Consider the following 23,405-nt stretch of genomic DNA (forward strand, 5'->3'; position numbering starts at 1 on the left):
AATTCTGCTTCAGGTACTTTGTGTATTTGTGTAAGTATTTATAGTCTAAAAGATATGTTCTCTGGGGAACAGGAATGGAATCAGGACAGTGTGCCGACTTTATTAAAAGTTCTGTATGTCCAAGAAAACATTTGGCGCTGATGCCATAGAAGGTCACTGACACTAGTCTCTCCTCTTTCCTTTTTCTATATAATTCTGTATACGGTTATAATTTGTAAGGTCTTAAACCTTAAACACCGTAAAGTCCCTTGAGATGACTTCTGTTGGGATTTGGTGCTGTACAAATAAAATGGAATTGAATTGAATTGAAATTAATTAATCAGTGTTTGTTTTCTGAGTACAATTAATATCAGGTAAGAACTGTCAGCTCATCAAATTGAACCTGTTTAGGTACATAGTTTCAGAAATCTTCACATTGTGCCCATCAGTTGAGCAGCTGAAATATTTTCTTTGGCCCAAGGTGTTGGACAGACTGGCTTAGCAACCTGCCAAATGAGTGACAATATGTACATGTTGATTCCAGCTGGTGTCATTCCACTGTATCTCCCAGTTTTCAGGGACACTACACGAAAAAGGCAAAAATCACAAACACATCACCTAAAACAAAACCTTCTGAGTTTACCTGGTTGTTGAGGAAAGCCTCAGCCTGTTTGGTGTCCCTTAGGAACAGCTGGTAAGCATGGGACTGGGACAGTAGGTTCTGCCGGTTCTCCCACATCTTATGCAGTTCGTTCCAGCCGGTATCAAGAGCCTGCAGTCTCTGTCGTAGGAACATGTACTGGGCATCTGTTTGCCCTTGCGTCACCATCTCTCCCATGTCACGCATCTTCTGGTAGTCCTCCTCATAGTTCTGGATCTCATTCTTGATGCCTTCATGTTGGGCCATAAGCTTCTCGGCTTCAGCCAGTGTGTTGGGCATGTCCTCGGAGGCGATGGCTGTTTGAGTGCGGGACAGCCAGGACTGGAAGTCATCCAGCTCACGTAGGAACTGCTGCAGTTTCCTGGCCTCACCCAGAGACTCCTCGCGGTTCTTTAGAGTGTTCTTCATTTCCTCCCAGACGGCAGTAATCTCAGCCAGGCGGTCTGTGATGGCCTTAGCCTGATCAGGGTGCTCCTCTGCCAAACGCTGAGCCTCTCCTCGTAGGTCGCCCAGCTTGTCCTCGATAGCAGCCAGGTCACGCTCCATACCAGTCAGTTTGCGCTGCAGTGCCATGACCCCGGTGAGATCATTGCCCAGCTCCTGAGTGGACTCTATAACTTTGGTCTTCTCTTTGATCCAGGACTTGGTCTCGTTGCAGTCGAGGTGGTAGTTCTGCACACCCAGAGCAGAGTTCAAGGACTCCTTCTTCTGGTCCACAAGGTCACGGAACTGGCTCCACCTGGAGGCAGAGGACAGGATCACATCTACAGACATACTGACTCTGCCACCTTAAAAATTCACAAAACACAAGCTGTCATTTGTACCTGATGTTGAGTTTGTCCTGCTGGGTCTTGATGTTCTTCTCGCTCGGGTGACCACTGTGGATCAGCTGGCGGGCAATCTGGTTGACCACAGCAACTCGAGATGCCTGGTTATTCATCTCTGGTTCCAGACTCTCAAACCTGCCAAGAACAAGTCCACATAAATGCAGTGCTGGCTGAAAGAGATCATATAATCACAAACAGAAACAGAAGCTTGTGGTTGTACCTGTGCTGTATGACTTCCAGGTCCTCCAGTTTTTCTGGGATCTCCATGCTGTTCAGCCACTGCTCCTTTTCGTCAATCCAAACCTCACAGGCATTAGCCTCACTGAACATCTTGTAAAGAGCCAGAGCGTCTTGCAGCGCCTCCTTCCTCAGCTTTGTCAGTTCAGCCACCTCCTTGTAGCGCTCCTCGATACCTGCCAGCCTACCATGGACATCCTGTGACTCTGCCACCTCTTTGGGCAGGGAGGCAGCCTGCTCGTGGAGTGAGTCGATGACTGGTCGGTAGCTGGCCACCTCTGTTGAAGCATCTTTGTGCTTCCTGACTAAAGCTTGGGTGGAGAACTCGTCATGGCCTGTTTCTCCACTGGAGACGATGCGCAGCGCGTCCAAGGTCCAGGCATCAACATCATCAGCGTCTGCCTGGAACTGGTGCAGAGCCAGAGCCTCCTCCAGCCTCCTTTTCCTCACTGCTGCCAGCTGCTCCAGTGCTGCCCACTGAGCCTGCAGGTCAGCGATACGCTCTTGGATCTTATTAGCACCAAAGTGGCCGGCCTGTACCATGGCTTGGCCCTCTGCAATGGTGTGCTGAAGGTGGCCGGCACGACCGCTCATCTCATCCTCTAGTGCGCGCTGCTGGCTGAGAAGGCGCAGTGCCCCTGTGAGGTCCTTGCCGTGCTCCAGAGAAGACAGGATCTGCTCCTTCTCACGAATCCAGCCCTCTTCCTCAGCCATGTCCCAGAAGAACTTCCATAGGCGACGGGACTCCTCCAGGCGGGAGCGGCGTTCAGCAGCCAGCTGGTTCAGCTCCTGGTAGCAGAACTCCAAATGGGCCACGCGGTCCTGAATGACTTGAGGGTCACAGGGCTTGTAGCCTGGGGAAAAGACAAAAAAGGTATTTTCACTCACATTAATAAAAATTGGAAGTAGACTAGACCAGACAGATCATGCTGCACGCCGCTCACCACTGTCATTGACGGAGTACTTGTTGGCGTTGGTGGTGACTGCTTTCACCCTGTCAGTCTGGATGGCAATATCAGCCTCCACCAAAGCATGTTTCTGCAGCAGGTCCTCCACACCCAGCAGATGTTTCCCATAATCCTGAGACAGCAGCAACATCTGGAAACCAAAAGCAGACAATCACAGGGGATATTTAGGACAGTGGTGACCAGTTTCCTACACAAACTCAAAGATAAGAGGAAGTTCAATCAATCTACATAAAAAAACATCTCTCCGTCCATGAATGTACCTTCATCTCATCCATCCAGTCCATGATGTAGAGCATCTCCTGGAAGACTCTCTGCAGGCCCAGGTTCATCTCCAGCCTCTGTCTGCGGGCCTTCAGCAGCTCCAGCAAATACTCCCAAAGTCTGATCACGTTGTCTTTCCGGGCTGTGATACGTTTGATGTCGTGGTAGTGCTCCAGCTCCAGCTCCTTTGCCACAGCAATCACGGCCTGAACACGCTCCTCATACGCAGCAATATCTGTTTCAATGGCCTCGTGTTTCTTGGTGGCTGCCTCGACGGCCTGAAGGTCGAAACCAAAGTTGTCCTGGAGAAAGGAAAGTAAAAGAAAAAAGAAAACTATCACACCTTTAGAGTCATAGCATTATATAAAATCCCCTGGATAAAAGTAGAAACTAGTGCTCATACAACCTTATTTAACCCCCAAAATTAAGTATGTTTTCAGTAGAACCATTTTTATTTTGAAGACATTTGAGCTGTTGATACTCAGACATAGATGTGTGGTAATTTCATATCCAGATCTTGTGTTTGAATTTTTTTTGGCTAAAAGTGAAAATTCCTGTCGTGAAAAGTTCAGTTTCCTTCTAGTGGATGGATTTCCAAATAAAAGAGAAATTGGTGTTTTTCAACAGTAATACAATCGTTTAATAAAAATAACTTAATATAAATGTTTGGTTTTGTTAAAAGGGACTGTTAGAAAACCACCAAGGCCTTTAAGTTAGGGACAGATGGTTAAATCTGTCGTTTTGTTCGCACTGAGCATCACAACGTTTGCAGGTACCGTTTTAGGCTGTTTAATGTGCTACAGCTGACCCACTGCTACTAACAAGGCAACAAACCAAGCTGCAGCATGTTTGTCCATGTTTCTATATAAGAGCACACATTAGTTAAAAGCTGCAGCAGAAAAACACCTTGAAGTGAAATTTCAGTTGCAGCTGTTACTGACCTGTGACACCAGTCTCTGGTTTTCGCTGAGCCAGGTCTCTCTCATGGCCGCCTTGCGGTCGAAGCGTCTGGCCAACTGTTCCAGTTTCTCCTGACGAATCAGCTCCGTCCTCAGAGCCAGCTCCCTCTCATGCTCTGCCTTCTCCAGTCGCTCCCAAGCCTGATAGGACAAACAGCATCAAATATCACAACCTCCTAGAACCAAACCGTGACGTTCTGTCATCAGGTCAGTTTGTCCACATGTCTGCTTCCGCTGTGTTGTATCACCAATGTGAGAGATCAAATGAAGTCTGTAACTTGTGCTTTTGTACTGAGAGGAACACATTCTTTGTTTGAGCTGCAGAAGAACTGAACCTGACCTTGTTGATATCTGAGATTAGTTTTCCTTCTCGGGGCATGTACACCTTCTGGTTGTTGGCTCTCATTTTACTCTGGATGGTGAAGAGAAGAACCTCCAGGTTCCCCTTCTCGGTGAACCTGAAGAAACAAGAGACACAGAGGTGAAAGAGTAAGGCAGTGAAATCAGGAGGGAACATGTTTGGGATGATGGTGATGATGAGAAGATGATGGAAGTGGGGACGTTACGGTGGGTTGAAGGAACGTGTACAGAATATACACCTGGCTTTTGAAACTTTTCTGATCATCTCACTCTATGCAGACTTTCCTGTGTTGTAGATTTAATCTGACATTATAATGATGCAGATCTTTCACTGAACATGACATTTACTGGTTCAGTGATTCTCTCTGATACAGATATTATTGCGTTTACTCATTCTTATCACATCACTTCAGTTTCAGGTGTTCTTTCATATTTCATTAATTAACATGTATATTTTTGAATTATGATTAAAAGTTTAAATTTTAAAGCACTCTGATTGAGATCCAGACCAAACTACTCATGGGGACCTCCTTAGTTAATATATCTAATATGTCCTGTATTCCCAGGAGAAACGTAATGATAATGTCTAATGATGATAACATGACCCAGATCCTGATAAGCAGCAGAAAACAGATGAATGGATTAACCAATTAAAAGCTAAGATGGTGAGCAGAGGCAGCGAGTGTTTGCTGCAGATGTGCAGACTGCACAGTGAGGGTGGAGGAGGGTGCAGAGGGGAACACATGGAGGAAAAGGTTCTGACTTTGGTGGTTTCTCCACAGTTCGGTAGGTGTTGAAGGCCTGAAGCTGCTGCTGGACTCCCACCAGAGAGTTGGCGAACTTCCTGTTGTTGAGGATGATGATGGTCTGTTCGATCCACTCTAGGAGGTCTGAGGCCAGAGACTCGTACTTCTCGATCATCTTCTCCGTCTCGATGGCGTTATCCAACACCTGGACAGAAAAACAGAGACATCTGCTTTCATCTCTGCATCTAAAATGTTCACTCTAACACAAAAATCAACAAACACGTCCTGACTATGACTGACTGACCTTTCCGATCCGTTTGCCCTCCACCTTCAGAGCCTTCATCTTGGAGAAATAGTGGTAATACGTCACCACGTAGGTGATGACTGACTTCTCATCTGGATGATCCACGCTGATATCTGAAGAACAATGATGTAGTAGATGTGAGTGTTGTCCTAAACATGACATCACGTTCGCTTTTATACTTGGACTCATGACTTTTTGTTGGAGACAGACACTAGTGAGTCATTAAAGTAAAAAACATTTGTAATTTATTCAAACTACAAAAGCAGCGTCATCAGTGTAGAGTGAGATACTGCAGTTTTCAGGTCAGGTTTTGTTGAACTGGGTCAGCATCCTACCCTCTGGGTCCAGCAGCTTGGTGAGGCCCAGGTGTTGCTCTGCCAGGTTAAATGCATTCTGTAGATTGTAGTGAGCGTTGGACTTCTTAAGTTTGTCAAAGTCAATGAGATCAGGCCTGGAAAATAAAAAACTGGTCATATCATCGTGCGACGGTGAAGATGGTGTCAGCTGAGTTTGAGTTTGTGTGTGATGGAGATGAAGCTGTTACCTGTGCTTGTGGATGAGAGCGTTGAAGGCCATGCCGTCTCTCCAGCTGGTGGTGAAGTTGTGAATGTTTACGTTGGGATACCTGAGGAGAAGAGAAGACATCACTTTTTATTGTTAGGAACAGTAGAAAGGGTTCAAGAATGCAGCATCTGTTCTGTAGACACTTTTAATCAGAGCTCTTTGGCTTTTTAAATTACACAGCACAGGTCAAGGGTTAGGGTTAGGGTTAGGTCAAGGTCTGGGATTTCCTGGGCGGGAAGAGTCAGATTCTTAGTCCACATGTTGGAAGTGGAAAAATGATTCTAATATCTGAGCCAGTGTGACAAGGACCAACAGGTGACACAGGGAAGGGACGTGTCACCTGACATTACTTCCTGCTGGTTCTATGTTTTGTCACTTATTAGATATGTTGGTATAAAACAAGGTCAGTACTCCATGAAGGTGATTGTTTCAGAGAGGATTTGATTTGATTGTTGGACTCAACTACTATTATTATATCTATTATAAGACCTGTCAGTATCACACACCACTGTCACTGATGATATAACACACCTGTGCTGCAGGTGTCACTGATGTAATCACATGTAAACACGCTAACTGTTAGTGAGAGTCTCACCCTGCAGTCTTCATCTGACACCACAGCAGCAGAGCGTCTTTAGCTGATCTCTTCTCTTTGTTGTCTTCAGTCTCCACACTGATGTCCTGGATCTGAAAACAAAACACGCCAGCATCAAAGCTCCACCTGCCGCAGCTTCAAGACTGTAACTGCACACATGTGAAGAGTGATCGTTTATTCGGTCTCTTTCTTTTTTAGGGGATGTAAACAGAAACTAGAATGTTGACAGTTTTGCTTGTTTGCTTGTTTAGTCATTTGACAGCTTTTATTCAAAGCGACTTACAAGAGTAGGCAGGATAAGGACCCCTACTGGAGGTAGACCACAGGTGGGATTCGAACCCCAGTCTCTTACATGGAAGGTGATGATCTTACCACTAAACTAACCAGCTGCTGTTTTTATATTTTTATATAATATATATAATTTACACATGAAATGTTGTTCTACCATCTCATGCTTGCAGACAGCTGGGTTGCAGCTGAAGAAGAAGAAGCAGCCTTTATTTGTCATATGTCACATTTTACAGATGAAATTTGTCCTCTGCATTTAACCCATCCCCTGGGGGAGCAGTGGGCAGCTACATGCAGCGCCCGGGGAGCTAGCGTGGAGTGTCTCGCTCAAGGACACAACCTTCTGCATTCAAAGCAGGTGATCTACCCACTGAGCCACCAGGCCGCCTGCTCAGACCCAACCAGAAATCCAGAAAAACGTTTTTGCTCCCAATGTGCCCCCTAATGTGGGTTAACCGCTTCCAGAATCAGATTAGAGCAGGTGAATTCAGGTGTCCTGGAGCTGCTGGGGACACACAGTCAGTGAAGCACTGCCTGACACGACGACTTCAGGGGCAAAGAAAGTTAAGCTGTCCGTCAGGTGTCTGTTTGTGTGTCGCCCTAACAAACAGCCACTCTTACTGGATGACCTGATTGGTCAGATTCTCAGCTGAGGGAAATCACAGGGTTTAAAGGTCAACTCAGGATCGTGTGACATCACCTGGGCTGAGTTTCCATGACAACGGTGTGTCGTCAGTAAAACATGGAGCAGCCTGGACTTTAACCTGAGCAGGTACATAAGTGACTCAGTGGCGGTCGACCAATCAGAGGCCGGTCTGGTCTGTGTTGAGTCGTAAACCTGGATTATATGTCTGTTTACTATTCTTGTTATCTGTTGGATTTGGTTTGGTTTGGGATATTCGGAATGTTCCGTAGCTGCATTCTGACACAGTGAAGGCAGATTTCTGTAACTTCTACTAAACTTTGTTCAGGTCAATTCTGATTTCAGGAATTACCATCATATCACACCTGTCCTTGTTAGTTGAAGTCCTCCAAACAATTTATCTTGTTACCTGAAAGCGGAGGATGATGGTCCAGATGAGACCCAGCGTCAGTCGGTGGTTTCCATCCACAATGTCATGGGACCCCATGTTCTCCAGGTGAACCCGCTGCTCTTTCAGGAACTGCAGAGCTTTGTCCACATTCTCCAGACAGTGGATTCGCATCCTGCCTTTGGTGGGCTTTGGCTGGACGGAGGATGATAAAGAATAAAAACACAGAGGTGGAGGTCAGGGTGGGGTTTTGAAATGTTTTATCAGAAGTGACTGGGGCACACAGAACGAACAAATTTAACTCCGGATGTGGAGAAAACCGACCGTCTTTCCTGACTCTAAATGCAACACAGGAACTGAGTGAACGGTGAGGGGTCTCTGGGGATGGGGGGTAAAGAGTGGGGGGCAGCAGCTGGACAACAGCCAGTATTCAGATATTTTATCTGGACGTCTGAATGTAGAATCAAGGCAAACGACTTCACCAGCTCCAACTTCTCTGACGCCACACGTTTTATGTTTAAAGGAGGAAAACAGGAACCAGGACACACCTGGTTCAGTTCTTTTGTTTCAAATACATGGGCTAGACGTGGTCGTTGAACAGACCAGGGGGGTCTGGCACTGTGTAGTTCCTAGTGCACCCCAGGATAAACCTCTGCCTCCTTACTCATTCCTGCATTAACAGGCACGGATTCCCTGATCCAACGATTGTTATGTATTAGTTGTGTATTTATTGTCTAATTGTTGTGTATTTGTTGTGTATTCGTTGTGTATTAATTGTGTATTTATTGTATATTTGTTGTGTTTTTGTTGTGTAGTAGTTGTGTAGTAGTTGTGTATTTATTGTATATTTGTTGTGTATTTGTTGTGTATTCGTTGTGTATTAATTGTGTATTTATTGTATATTTGTTGTGTTTTTGTTGTGTAGTAGTTGTGTATTTATTGTATATTTGTTGTGTTTTTGTTGTGTATTAGTTGTGTATTGGTTGTGTATTAATTGTGTATTAGTTGTGTATTTGTTGTGTTTTTGTTGTGTATTAGTTGTGTATTGGTTGTGTATTAATTGTGTATTAGTTGTGTATTTGTTGTGTTTTTGTTGTGTATTAGTTGTATATTAGTTGTGTATTAGTTGTGTATTAGTTGTGTATTTGTTGTGTATTAGTTGTGTATTTACCAGTCTCTCTCCTGACAGCACCTCCAGCAGCTTGATTAGCATGCGTCCGTCTCTCAGGTCCATGTACAGGTCTGTGATCCTGCAGGAGACTCTGGACAGGTGAGAGTTGACCCACTTAGTGAAGGTCTTCTTCTGGACTGCCTCCCGCTCATCTGGACACACACACACACACACACACATTAGTCCAGATGATTTCAGCCTTCAGATTAACTCGGCTGATGTGTGACGTCTGAAATCTGTTTCTGTGGTGACGTGTCTGAGAACGTTTCCATTGTTCTCTCATTTCTAAGTGGATTCCTGGAGCTTTATTGTGGAGATGATGCTTTCCTCAGGAAGAGGAAGTCACCGAATCATATCCACATGTGTGAATCTCTAATCTGTAACTTTCACCTCTTAATGACCTAAATAAGAGCAAAGTTTGACACGAGTCTCACACACAAATTTAAACAGGAAACATCATCAAGACGCAGCTGAAGGTGAAAGAGCTGAAAACAGAATGAAGCTGGTAAACTGAGGTGGAGTCGAGCGGCGTGTTTTCAATCAGACGGATTCTTCTGCATCTCCTGGAGTTAAAGTCCATAAAAAGTCAGAGTCTGGTTTGTTTCTAAAACACTGAACAGTCCGGTCTTTGATCAAAGCTCAGTAACCTGTCGGTACCTGATGGTCCACCTGTCAGTCCACCTGTCGGTACCTGTCGGTCCACCAGTCAGTCCATCTGTCGGTACCTGTCGGTCCACCTGTCGGTCCACCTGTCAGTCCACCTGTCGGTACCTGTCGGTCCACCTGTCGGTACCTGTCGGTCCACCTGTCAGTCCACCTGTCGGTACCTGTCGGTCCACCTGTCAGTCCACCTGTCGGTACCTGTCGGTCCACCTGTCGGTACCTGTCGGTCCACCTGTCAGTCCACCTGTCGGTACCTGTCGGTCCACCTGTCAGTCCACCTGTCGGTACCTGTCGGTCCACCAGTCAGTCCATCTGTCGGTACCTGTCAGTCCACCTGTCGGTACCTGTCGGTCCACCTGTCAGTCCACCTGTCGGTCCACCTGTCGGTACCTGTCGGTCCACCTGTCAGTCCACCTGTCGGTACCTGTCGGTCCACCTGTCGGTCCACCTGTCAGTCCACCTGTCGGTACCTGTCGGTACCTGTCGGTCCACCTGTCAGTCCACCTGTCGGTACCTGTCAGTCCACCTGTCAGTCCACCTGTAACGTCGCGTGTTATCTAACAGCGAGTTGTTCAACACGTTTCCATCTTTACCCACAGGTTCACAGAAGCTTAGGGGGAAACAGGATGAACCCTTTGCAGTAAACCTTCGGTAGTAAACTGGACCTCAACTCGTCTGCTACATGACACTTTTATTATTCTAGTGTTTGACCTTTGACCCAGAGGAAACAGGAAAGATGTGAGACAATTCTGACATTTCCTTCATCATTTCGTCGACTGAGCGTGCAGCCTAAGACTTCACTACGTGTTCAGAGGGAGCAGCTGTTAAAACTTTAACTACAACTCGGGTCAAAGGTCACAGACTCCTTCACTGTGACATCACACTCAAATTAAAAAGTCCTTCGCAGTAGCCAGGATGAGTTCCCTGGCAGCAAAGACCAGTGGGCCCCAACGGACTCCTGTGCGTCCCCGCCCTCACTAATTATTGTATTAGTCAGTAAGTAAACGTATACATTTGAACGGTGTTGGTCCAGTGGTTAAGACATGTACCACAAAACCACAGTGTCCACGGTTGAACGAGGTTGAGCACCAGCCAACATTGTTTTTGTAAAGAGGTTTTAGCTTGACAGGCCAGACCCTCAAGATCAGGTAATAATGGCAGTTTGGGTCCTTTACGGGTCCAGAGGACTGAACCCACTTTCTGTCTTGGTTGGTAATGTGCCACAAAACAGAACAGACATTTAGAGAAGCTGCAGTTCAGTGAGGACAGAGACCAAGAGAAGAACCAGCTAAAAGAAGAGCCAGGTCCAGATGAGCTCAGTGATCCAGAAGAAGCTCCTCTCCCTCTCCCAGTGTAATGTTTTCATGTTTCAGATCTTTGAGTGGTCGGACTGGACCGTCACTGACTGATAAACCTGGTCTTCCCCCGTTTCCTGTCGTCCTTTAACCTCATGCTGTTAAGGAACTGTTTGATCGACAATAACTAAACAGTTGAGTTTTATTCCTCGACCTAAAGTTAGGATGTAGGAACGTGATAAAAGTTGTAATGTCTGTGGTCACGGATTAATGAACCACATTAATGAAGGTGGTTGTTGTTCAGGAAACTCTCTGAGGACAGAGGTAACTGGTTAGGGTTAGGGTGAGGTCAGGGTCAGGTTAAGCATCTTACCACTTGACTGGTGGGGCACCCACCCATCCCCAACCATCTCATAACCTTTCTCTGCTGCCTCGATCCAAATACTTGCACGTCGTGCTGGTCCTTAGAGAGTGTCCCTACAGGAACCACCTGCTGCCTTATTACACAGACATCAATCCAGCACTGATGGAGCCATTTTACTAGCTTCATTTACATTACATTACATTACAGTCATTTAGCAGACGCTTTTATCCAAAGCGACTTACAAGTCATTACAAGGTACAAGGGTAGGCAGAGCGTGAGGAGGTCTTGCCTAAGGACCCCTACTGGAGGTAGCCATAGCTGGGATTTGAACCCCAGTCTCCCACATGGGAGGCGGTGATGTTACCACTACACTAACCAGCCGCCAATTTCCAGCATATTGCAGGGTCAGCGGGGGCCTCCCTGACCTACAGAGACCTGGATACAGATTACTGCTGTAATCCGGCCTTCTGACTTTCTACTTCTCCAAGTTTTTTCTCTGACACAAAGACGTTAGCAGCACAGACCCTCTCTGTAACCTCTGACCTCCTCCCTGCTGCTGCTGACAAACCTCAGCTTCCTCTTCCCGCCTTCTTACCTTGCAGCTGTTTGAATCGACCGTCCAGCTGGTTGTAGTTGAACTGCGAGTCGGCATACGCCCGCTCCACCTCCATCACCGAACCAGATATTCACAGCTGATAAATAAATGCACCTGCAGATAACACTGACACCTCCTGCTGCAGATCAACCCACTGAGAGCTCAGTGATCTGAGGCGACGAGATCTGGGACATAGTTTCCCTCCAGATGATGCAGCAAATTTCAGATGAAGTTCCGGGAAAAACAGAAGAAAGACGACAAGCTTTTGAAGAATCTGTCAGAAGTTCATCCAAATTTCAGCCAATTTTACTGGATAAACTTCCAGACGCCTGAGTTACAGTGAGTTACAGTGACTCCTTTATGTTTAAAGGGTAAAAACCAAACTTCAAAGCAGAAATGTGAGAATTTACCTTCGGAAAAAAAGAATAAATGCTGAAATAAATTCCTTCTTTTCAGCAGTAGAAATCTAATTCCTTAAAAACTGAAGAAAAACAAATCCAGACTTTAGAAAAGAAAACTGCTTTCTAAAAAGTGACGATTTCTACATCAAAGTAAAACAGAGCAGAAGATCTTAGCTGCAAACAGAAAAACGTCCTCGTGTTCAGGAGGTGGAAGAAAAGAGTCCAGAGGTCAGAGTGGGAGTGTTTCTGGCTCTGTCCAGCACACGAAGCAAGGCAGCAGCTGATCTCCTCCTGCTGCTGGTTTTCCCTCTACTCACACCACCCCCCACCCAGTGCAAACAACCCTCCTCCCTCAAATCCACTGTAAAAAGTGAGAAAGATTCCTCCGAAATCCCCAGTTTAAGTGGAAAACAAAACGTTCACGTCTGAGCATTGTTCGGTGACTCGGATCACGAACAGAAAAATAACCTGCTATGTCCTGTCCTGGGTTTGGTCTGTCAGGCTGCAAACTGTGGACTCAGGTGATACAGACAAAAATAGTTGGGTCTGTCCTACAGTCAATGTGAAAAGACAAGAAACATGAAAATAGAAGTAGATTAGATTTAGAGGCTGACTTTGTGGTTTTAAATGCTAGATTTGTTGTCATCTTGTCTCTTTTAATACATGATAAATGATATGATGGCAGGAGTTTAACAAAGAAACAGGACATGAGAATAAACGTATAAAAGGGTTGCTAGAAAAATCCACAGTTTGAATTAAGCCTCTCATAAATTCAGACATTTGTAACAAGCTTAAAAAAAAGGTTGTGTTCATATGTTGTTGGTGCAGGATGGAGCCTGCAGACAGAACTCAGGGCAGAAGAGTCGTTCACTCCTCCACCCGTCTTTATGAATTTACATTTCGACATTTATCCAAGTGAGCTAGAAAATATCTGAGTCGAGGAGATTTAAAGTAAAGACATCTAGGAAGAACTGGACCGCAGCTGGATCGTGAACGATCAATGGCCGTCGGACATTGAAATTAGACCAACCCATTTTTTACAGTGTAGAGTGTGTGGTGGTGGTGGGGGGGGTTGTCGTCATGAACCAGCCAATGGTGTTACAGTTTGTTAATGATGTCATTAGGGGTGTCAAGGGTGGGGGGCAGAGGGAGGGGGTGTTTCCCTCCATTGTTGTTTCACATTCCTGAAGGAGACAAACATCCTGCGTCTCTGTGAGGACCCCCCCAACACACTGGAGGTGGGAGGTGATCTACCACTGCTCACGTCCCTCCCCATGAAGGTTTTGACCCTACAGACCAGTTCACTGCATCTGCTGTGGGTCAGAGATGTTTCTGGGTTAGACTGTCCAGAACCATTTACATTTACATTTTAGTCATTTAAAATGCAAAGCGACTTACAAGTCATTACAAGGTACAATGGTAGGCAGGGCAGCATGAGGAGGTCTTGACTAAGGACCCCTACTGGTGGTAGGCCACTGCTGGGATTTAAACCCCAGTCTCCCACATGGGAGGCGGTGATGTTACCACTACACTAACCAGCTCTGACACCGTCATCAGGAACCACGGCCACAGTGTTTGACCTGTTTTCATCCGGCTCACATATTCTGAGCGTGTTGATGTGGATCTCTACTGGTTCTGGTTCCTTTTCTTTCTTTTTGAGTTGAGAACAACTGTAATAAGGACACACTGGTTTTTGGAAGTTTTTGGAATTTTTAAGTCCAGCTGCCACCAAACGGGTCACTGGGAAAACCTGGTGAGAGTCTCCACTGAACGCTGTCAGAGTAAAAGTATAAAATACAAAGTGGAACTGAAAGAAAAGGAACTCAGAACTGGACTTAAGGGTCCCACTGCGGGCCCTGGTGTCTGTGAGTCTCCACGTTTGTCCTCCATTAATCCAACAGCATGTTTTTGGTGGACAAACAAGGAATGGAAAGCTACACTCTACACGTGCGATCCATAGCGTTTGGTCCCGTTCTGGTTCAGTTTGCTTTCCCACCAGGAGGACCGCACCAGGGTTCGCTAGATGATGTGGAACAAGACCACCTCTTTAAAGGGTCTCGTTGCGGTTGTTTTGAGATAGGGGTAGGTTAAACAGAGCGCCAAGAGAGAAACGACTAAATCTAAATCATAAGACCCAGCAGAGACAGCAGAGAGCATGCTGGGAGGCGGACAACATCCCTCCACAATAAAAGAGGTCGTCCCTTCACAATAAAATGCGTGTAAAAGAAGTGGACCAGTCGTTTTGGTCCTCTCTAAATCTTCCTCCTCCTCCTCTTCCTCTGTGTCCTGCAGAGAAATGCTGTAGAAAACAGTGTCATGTGAGAAGCAGCTGTTCGTCTCTCAGATACACAGATGCTGATCTGTCCTAATCCTGCTGCACTGCATCACCTCAGACAGTTCTACGGCACCAGAACCTGACAGACAATAAACTACTGGCTGTTAACACCTGACATGACTCACAGCAGACACACGGAGTCATCCTCTGTGAGGAGCAGAAGTGGTAACAGGAGAAGGAGGGAAACCAGCTCAACGAGGCCTTGGTTCTGTGTTCGTGGGCCAGTTGGCTGCGGGATGTTTAACTGTCGGTGCAGCTGAAACCAGGTCTATAAACAAGTGTGTGAAGAAGCTTCTTTCTCTTCTGCTGTGACTCTTCACTGACAGCTGCTTAGGTCCAGCACAGTCTTGATCAGGATCGGGTCTGATTCTGGTCAGACTCAGAATCAGAATCAGAAGTTTTTCAACAAGGAATTTGACTCTGGTTCACTTCGTTCTCAGGTACAGTGTTTTTCAGGAAAGGGGAACATAATATGAAAAACAATGTGATTATTTACAACATGTAGTGTGCTGTACTGTCAAGTGTTGTGCATGTGCAAAAAGTACAAAATACTCGTGTGCATATACGCATATATAGAATTTACTTGTAAACATTATACCCTCAGTAGGAACTTTTGTATACATTATGTACAGTGTGAGGTAGGTTGTGCTTTTTACCCGTGTGTTTGACACAACCTTATTTACTCTATAAATACTCACGTCGAAAATGTGCAAAAAAACCTAAAAGACATCATCACTGTTCATCTGCTGGTACTGTGTACACTAGTACACTAGTATCTACTAGTACATTAAATGTCACGTGTGTAGTACATTAAATGTCACGTGTGTTTTACATTAAATGTCCCGTGTGTTTTACATTAAATCTCACGTGTGTTTTACATTAAAAGTCACGTGTGTTGTACGTTAAATGTCACGTGTGTTGTACGTTAAAAGTCACGTGTGTTTTACATTAAATGTCACGTGTGTTGTACGTTAAATGTCACGTGTGTTGTACGTTAAATGTCACGTGTGTTTTACATTAAATGTCACGTGTGTTGTATATTAAATGTCACGTGTGTAGTACGTTAAATGTCACGTGTGTAGTACGTTAAATGTCACGTGTGTTTTACATTAAATGTCCCGTGTGTTTTACATTAAATGTCACGTGTGTTGTATATTAAATGTCACGTGTGTAGTACGTTAAATGTCACGTGTGTAGTACGTTAAATGTCACGTGTGTTTTACATTAAATGTCACGTGTGTTGTATATTAAATGTCACGTGTGTAGTACGTTAAATGTCACGTGTGTAGTACGTTAAATGTCACGTGTGTTTTACATTAAATGTCCCGTGTGTTTTACATTAAATCTCACGTGTGTTTTACATTAAAAGTCACGTGTGTTGTACCTTAAATGTCACGTGTGTTGTACATTAAAAGTCACGTGTGTTGTACGTTAAATGTCACGTGTGTTGTACATTAAATGTCACGTGTGTTGTACATTAAATGTCACGTGTGTTGTACATTAAAAGTCACGTGTGTTGTACGTTAAAAGTCACGTGTGTAGTACGTTAAATGTCACGTGTGTTTTACATTAAAAGTCACGTGTGTTTTACATTAAAAGTCACGTGTGTTGTACATTAAAAGTCACGTGTGTTTTACATTAAATGTCACGTGTGTTTTACATTAAAAGTCACGTGTGTAGTACGTTAAATGTCACGTGTGTTTTACATTAAAAGTCACGTGTGTTGTACATTAAATGTCCCGTGTGTTTTACATTAAATGTCACGTGTGTTTTACATTAAATGTCCCGTGTGTTTTACATTAAATGTCATGTGTGTTGTACGTTAAAAGTCACGTGTGTAGTACGTTAAATGTCACGTGTGTTTTACATTAAATGTCACGTGTGTTTTACATTAAATGTCCCGTGTGTTTTACATTAAATGTCACGTGTGTTGTACATTAAAAGTCACGTGTGTTTTACATTAAAAGTCACGTGTGTTTTACATTAAAAGTCACGTGTGTTTTACATTAAAAGTCACGTGTGTTTTACATTAAATGTCATGTGTGTTGTACAGGGATCCCATCAGCTGTGTTACACAGCAGCATTTAGTAGTAAATCGGCCGCAGACTCACTGAAGAGTTTACAGGATGCTGCCATGTCTGTCTGAGCAGGTCACAGTTAGTGAGGGTCTGCTGCCCCCTGGTGTTAAACATTGGAACCTGTTCTAATGCTGTAGCGGTTCGTGCTGTTTACACTGATCCCTCAGTCCTCCCTCTGTGTGACATGTTTCTACAGGTCCAGAGGACTAGGATGAACAGCAGGACCCACCACAGCAGCTCCTGACTCTCAGTTTCAGACAAACCTAAAAACGGTGGACCAGCTCCTACCTGCGAGCGCCTTGATGCGGGAGCGTTCGAAGAGGCGGGCCGAGCTGTTCTCGTTGTCCCAGTCGTCATCCCAGCGGTTGTTGACCGTGTCGCTGCTGCTATACTGCTGCTGCAAGTCCATGTGGTCGTACTCGGCGGCCACCGTTGTCATCATGACCTTTCACCTCGGCGGCTTCAGGCCGAGACCTGCGGGACAAGAAGCAGACACAAGGTCAACAGGAGGACTAGGGTTCAGACATGTGATGTTTAGGGTTCAGGGTAATTTGGTTCTTTTCACACCGAGTCAGATTTTAAAGCGTGTTTATGTTGTCATGACAACAAGAGATGCAGTTTACTGAAGGATACGGTGGCCCTGAGGTGCCAAACCCTTATGAAACAACACAACACATAACAAAACCACAGCTTCACACTTTGCTCTGGACCAATCAAATTTAACTGTTTGAGTGTTTCTGTGGCTCCAGAAAACCCAAAACAGTGATACATCTTCACTGTAGAGGATCTCGGCCTGTCAGAGACAGATTCTGTTCTTGGATTCAGATCAATCAATAATCACAGCTGATAAACGTCATGTGTTTTCTGTCGGATTCACTGCGACACAGATTTAGACCACACTGACTGTGAGAGGAGACCAGAACCAGACCAGGATCAGGACTATTAAATCCAACAGACGTGTTTGTCTCCTCCCTTCTAACTAACCTGGATCAGGTGTTCTCTCCTCGTTACCAGTGTTAACTGTAATTAAAACCAGTCACCATAGAGACCGAGAGAGTGGCCCAGCAGCAGCTCTGTGACGTTGGAGATAATGGGAGCAGGAAGTAAATCACTTACTGGAGCCATTACAGCACTTAGACATGCAGAGGACGTCCTGAGGGACTCGCAGTCCACTAATGGACCTGACTTCCCAGAATTACCTGCTGGATGATGGAAACTGATCTGTGATCAGCCTGCAGATCAAGGGACCAGGGACCAGAACTTGGACAGGACGCACACAGGTAAAAAACAAACACACCTGTTCAGAACCAGGTCTGTCTGATCCACTACCCTGACTACAGGAATCAGGTGTCTGGAGGAAAAAGTTTCTCAGACTGACGTTTAAAGGGGAGGAGTGGGGGGCGGGTCAGGAAGTGTTGGTGGCCCCCACCCTCTCCCTCTGGGTTTATGTCTGTTTGGGTTCACATCGCTCCACATTCCCACCCAGCCCTCTACACCCGACAGGAAGTCTCAGCTCAGAGTGACCCCCCGGCCCCCCACGCCGCCCCCAGATAAACAAATGGTCGACTCCTAAAATACCATCAAACATTCCTGTGAGCCTGACAGTCACAGCTGAGGAAACACACAGCACCAATGTTTGTACTCCCCCCACTGACAGTGCATACCTGCACCCCCACCCTGTCTAACACCAACCCTGAAACCCGGACCAGACTCCCCACAGTGCCACGTGCAGCAGGTGGGAGCCAGGAACGTCTGACTCCATCTTTAAAACCCAAACTGGGATGTTTCAGTCGGGTTTGTTCAAAGTCACTGGAACGTTTTGTGGATTATGGTGCGAACTTCGCTCGCTGTGGCTGAGCGGTCAGTGGAACAGGAAGTTGTTTCTTTGACTCAGTTTAAACATTGAAACAGACAGGGTTCAAAGGTCATTTGGAAAAGTTTCTGGACTTCTCTGCACAGAACATCATTGGCTTTTTCCCGTCTTAAAGACACAGACACTGTTTCAGATTTTAGCTACAACCTAGCATCTGTATCTTTGCATATTCAGCCAAACTTTCTCATTAGTAGCAGCTGAACTCTCAGTGATCAGCTGCAGTGTAACATGGACACAGCTGTCACTGAATCACTGTGGCACTGATGTACGTTAAAAACATAAAGATTGTGAATGAAGTTCTGCAGCCATTAGGACATCAGATAAAGTCACACTGAGTCATATTGACATGATACTAACCATTAACTAACCACGAAGTAACCATACACTAACCATTAACTAACCATGAAGTAACCACGAAGTAACCATTAACTAACCATGAAGTAACCATACACTAACCATTAACTAACCATGAAGTAACCACGAAGTAACCATTAACTAACCATGAAGTAACCATACACTAACCATTAACTAACCATGAAGTAACCATACACTAACCATTAACTAACCATGAAGTAACCATACACTGACCATTAACTAACCATACACTAACCATGAAGTAACCATACACTAACCATTAACTAACCATGAAGTAACCATACACTAACCATTAACTAACCATGAAGTAACCATACACTAACCATTAACTAACCATGAAGTAACCATACACTAACCATTAACTAACCATGAAGTAACCATACACTAACCATTAACTAACCATACACTAACCATGAAGTAACCATACACTAACCATTAACTAACCATGAAGTAACCATACACTAACCATTAACTAACCATGAAGTAACCATACACTAACCATTAACTAACCATGAAGTAACCATACACTGACCATTAACTAACCATGAAGTAACCATACACTAACCATTAACTAACCATGAAGTAACCATACACTAACCATTAACTAACCATGAAGTAACCATACACTAACCATTAACTAACCATGAAGTAACCATACACTAACCATTAACTAGCAACGATGAAGTAACGATGACTTGTTCTGTTTTCAGTCTCTTTTATTTGTCTTTACTTAAAAAGAAAAACGAACAGATACATGAAGAACTTAGAACGTGTTCCACGTGTTCCACCTCCACCATAAAAATGTGTTTTTAAAGTTTTGTTTAATCAAAGTTCAAAATTCATAAATAAAAAAAATCATGAAATTGTCACAGTGAATGTTCTCATAGGAACCTTTAAAGAAACGCTACAGAAAAGTGGTGATTTCAGCAACAGACCAAAGACGGCTGGCTGGACGTTTTCACAACGTTCTCGTGTTCAAAAAAGAACAGTTAAAAGCCCAAAGGGGTCGGTTCCCTCTGAAATCAGCTGCTCACTTCCTGTCCATCAGCTGGTCGATTAATGGACTCAGCTGCAGGAAGTAAAGATCGGTTCTCCACACACAAAATATAAATATGAGTGAACACGTTCTGCAAATGTACAGGAACATTGATTATTTCCCAGAACACAGAACATCCTCTGGTTGTTACATTAACACTAATGGATTCTCTCTGAAGAACATCTGGAGAACCTCTGAACATAAACTAAGGTATTAAACCCTGTAGGAACCATGAGGAAACGTTCTTCAGAGACGGTTCTCTCTACTTGACAGAACAACATGCTACCAGAACTGTTGAGGAACATTTAGTGCCTGGTAGAGTCCTGCATCCGTGGGTTCTGTTCTTTCCTGTAAATGGGAGTTCTACATAAGAACGGCCTGATTCTGAATTTAGGAGAAATGTTGTGACTTCCTGTTGTATTGTTTGTTCTCCAGATGTTCTGTGGATGTGATTACAGAACATCAGTGTCAGAGAGAACGGAACTGAAATGTTCTGACTTCAGAACCTGTTCTTTTGGTTTATTCTAAGTTCCTTTAACTTTAGAGGAACCATCGGTGTGCTGGTGCTGGGTTTCTGGACCTGTTCCGGGCCCCGGACTTGTGGAGTTACGGTTCTCCGTGGATGAGGTACCGAGCAGGAATCAGACGGAACCGAAGGGTTTGTGTTTGCAGGGGAACCTTTCCCGCAGTGTTCCCGCAACCAAACAGGCGTTTTGTGGGACACGAGTGCGTCTCCCGGAGGTGGAGGCCTGCTGGGCCGGACCACCGACTCTGTTCTCCGGTATTTTCCGCACCGCCCCGCGGAGCCTCTCGCAGCCGGGGACAGCTGCTGGAGCGCGGCCACATCCCGCTCGTTTGACCGCTTAAAAACAGCCGCAGATGTGGCGGAGGAGCTCCGGTGTTTATTGTCCTGAACACACACACACACACACACACACACACACACACACACACACACCACCACCACCACCTCCTCCTCCTCCTCCCGCGGCCACGCCTGTGTTTGCGTCCATGGCGCACCGTTATTATCCTCCATCCTCTCCCAGACATGGCTGCTGGAGCGGCGGCAGGGCGGGGGGCGAGCACCGGGCATGCGGGCTGAGCGCACCGCGGCCCGGCCAAAGGGCGCGGAAGGTGACGCCAGAGAGGACCGGGCCTCCGAGTCCGGAGACCGCTAATCGGAGCAGCGGAGTCCGAGGGGCCGGATCCGACATGAAGCGGAGTTTGCGGAGGGTCGGAGGCTCCGTGTGTCCTCCTCCCTCCGCACTGCTCCAATCTCAGCCTCTGCATCAGAAACAGGTCGAACCTGGAAGAAGCTGCCTACCTGCTACTGGATCAGCCCGAGGCTCCAAAGTTCAGCTGATGAAGAAGAGTCCGACTCGGAGAGGACGGAGACACAGACCGAGACCGACGGGAGGAGGGAGGAGCTGCTGCTGCTGCTGTTGCAGGGAATGACGGGAAAGATCCGCACTGCCCCCTCCCTCCTCCATCCTCCTCCCTCCACACGGGGCCTCCTCCTTCTCCATCACAGCCTGCAACAGTCCGGATCAAAGACCGTGATCCTGGTTTTCTTACTTTGTTTCTCTATCTGGACTCTGTGCTGCGTTCACGTACACCTCTTAATTCTACATTGACTTTAGCTGTGGGTAAACAAGTCAAACGGGGATAAACTGGTGTCCCCCACCCCTCACAGTCTGAGCAAGTCGGGCTTGTCCTGAAGGGGGCGCTACAGTAATCACGTTGGGTTCATTCAATTCAATTCAGTTTTATTTGTATAGCGCCAAATCCCAACAGAAGTCGTGTGAACTTACTTTACAGTGTTTAAAGTTTAAGACCTTACAAATAGAACTGTTTACAGAATTATATAGAAAACCAACAACCCCACTGAGCAGCACCAGGAGACAGTGGAGAGGAAAAACTCCCTTTAGAGGAAGAAACCTCCAGCAGAACCAGGCTCATAGTGGGCGGCCATCTGCCTCCACCGACTGGGGTGAGTGGAAAGAGAAAAGAGAAAAGAACAGCAGGCAATAAGACAACCAGAAGCAGTAATAACATTGGGCAGGTCAACTGGATTCTGGAGATGTACTGCTCCAGGCCGAGGATACCTGCAGAAAAGTACAGAGAGGAGGAAACACAACTACAGGAGAGAGAAGACACAAAGTTAATGACAGGAAATGGTAGAATTTGAATGGATAGAGGAGAAAAGAGAGAGGAGAGGAGCTCAGTTTATCAGTAGAGGTCCCCCAGCAGACTAACCTATAGCAGCAGAACTAAGAGATGGTTCAGAGTCACCTGATCCATCTCTAACTATAATATTATAAAAAAGGAAAGTTTTAAGTCTAGTCTTAAATGTAGAGAGGGTGTCTGCCTCCCGAACCTGAACTGGGAGTAGAATGACGATGAAATCTTTAAACTAAGGCTGCAGTTACACTGACATCAGAGAGTAACCGGGATATAACCAGGACAGGAATGAAACTCTGGGAAGTGATGCAGACCCAGCAGTAGATCCTGACTCACTCTGAGCCAGTTGTGATGACTCTGGTCACTAATGGAGCCAGAAAACTTAAGTCGAGTCGTTATGTATCAGCACTGTGAGCAGCACTAACATCATCTTCATCTCTAGTTCTTTGTTGATGGAGGCAAGAGAAAGGTGAGAGCTGCTGTGGTTTGGGAGAATTGAGCCTTTAAGCTCTGACGGTCCTCTGGGAACTGACCTCTGAGTGGATGTGAGCTCTCAGGTGTGTTTATCCCCGCTCTCATTAGGTCTCAGTGAGTCCATCAGGCTCTAATGGTCCAGCAGCTCCTCACTCCTCTCATGGTTTCACATCAGCGTCATCAGGATGTACCGCCACCCCCACCACTGTACCGTCTCATTGATCCAGGCTAAAGACTACATTTCCCATGAGCCTCAGCCGTATTATCACATTCAGTACTTTAGATTTTCCTCTGACAGCAGATGATCATTAACGTCATTAATTATTAATCAGTTATTAATCCGCCCCCCCCCCCCCCCCCCCCCCCCGTCTATTCTGTGAAGTGAGATCAGTGGGTTTCAGTAACCAGGTTAGATCACCGTGGTAACAGATGCTGCTAGACTAACCTGCTCAGATCAACAGCTTGAACACTGGAAAAACTGAACCATCACAGGTGCAGGAGCCTGATGGACCACCTGCAGGATGCTGTTGTTCCTGACTTCTTCCATCTCAGCAGAGAGTCTCACTAACGGTACCGAGGGGTTCTACACCTTCAGCCTGTGAACGTCCTCATCTAGGGTGGCCATGTCGGATTCAGGGAGACCGAGCTGGACTAGGCTAAACTCACCACAGCAGCAGACACAAAACAACCACAAATGACCGGACTGCATCTGTTTTTACCCGATTCACTTCAACTGGGTTTTGAATCATCACTGGTTTGGTGGAGGGTTTTGTTCATGGTTCAC

At 45.7% G+C, this 23,405-nt stretch overlaps 1 protein-coding gene across 3 annotated transcripts in view; it reads right to left on the reverse strand.

The window, feature by feature from the left end:
* LOC113161594 (spectrin beta chain, non-erythrocytic 1-like) overlaps positions 1–21,664 on the reverse strand; it is a 31,946-nt gene extending 10,282 nt beyond the window's left edge. The window contains exons 1-16 of one of the 3 annotated variants that reach the window (XM_026359270.1): positions 21,291–21,664; positions 16,971–17,156; positions 8,952–9,103; positions 7,802–7,975; positions 6,462–6,553; positions 5,847–5,927; positions 5,638–5,753; positions 5,303–5,415; positions 5,016–5,203; positions 4,233–4,350; positions 3,875–4,033; positions 2,933–3,235; positions 2,649–2,802; positions 1,688–2,558; positions 1,465–1,602; positions 623–1,379 (exon numbers count right to left, since the gene is read on the reverse strand). In XM_026359270.1, coding sequence (XP_026215055.1) covers positions 623–1,379; positions 1,465–1,602; positions 1,688–2,558; positions 2,649–2,802; positions 2,933–3,235; positions 3,875–4,033; positions 4,233–4,350; positions 5,016–5,203; positions 5,303–5,415; positions 5,638–5,753; positions 5,847–5,927; positions 6,462–6,553; positions 7,802–7,975; positions 8,952–9,103; positions 16,971–17,124 — 3,570 coding nt within the window. In that variant the 5' untranslated portion in view covers positions 17,125–17,156; positions 21,291–21,664. Of the gene's footprint in view, positions 1–622; positions 1,380–1,464; positions 1,603–1,687; positions 2,559–2,648; positions 2,803–2,932; positions 3,236–3,874; positions 4,034–4,232; positions 4,351–5,015; positions 5,204–5,302; positions 5,416–5,637; positions 5,754–5,846; positions 5,928–6,461; positions 6,554–7,801; positions 7,976–8,951; positions 9,104–11,868; positions 12,515–16,970; positions 17,157–21,290 lie in introns of those variants that run through there. The other 2 variants (XM_026359271.1, XM_026359272.1) reach the window with 2 other exon arrangements.
* Between the last annotated feature and the right edge of the window lie 1,741 nt (positions 21,665–23,405).

The sequence above is a fragment of the Anabas testudineus genome, chromosome 1 (genome assembly GCF_900324465.2).
Source record: "Anabas testudineus chromosome 1, fAnaTes1.2, whole genome shotgun sequence".
Lineage (NCBI taxonomy): Eukaryota > Metazoa > Chordata > Actinopteri > Anabantiformes > Anabantidae > Anabas > Anabas testudineus.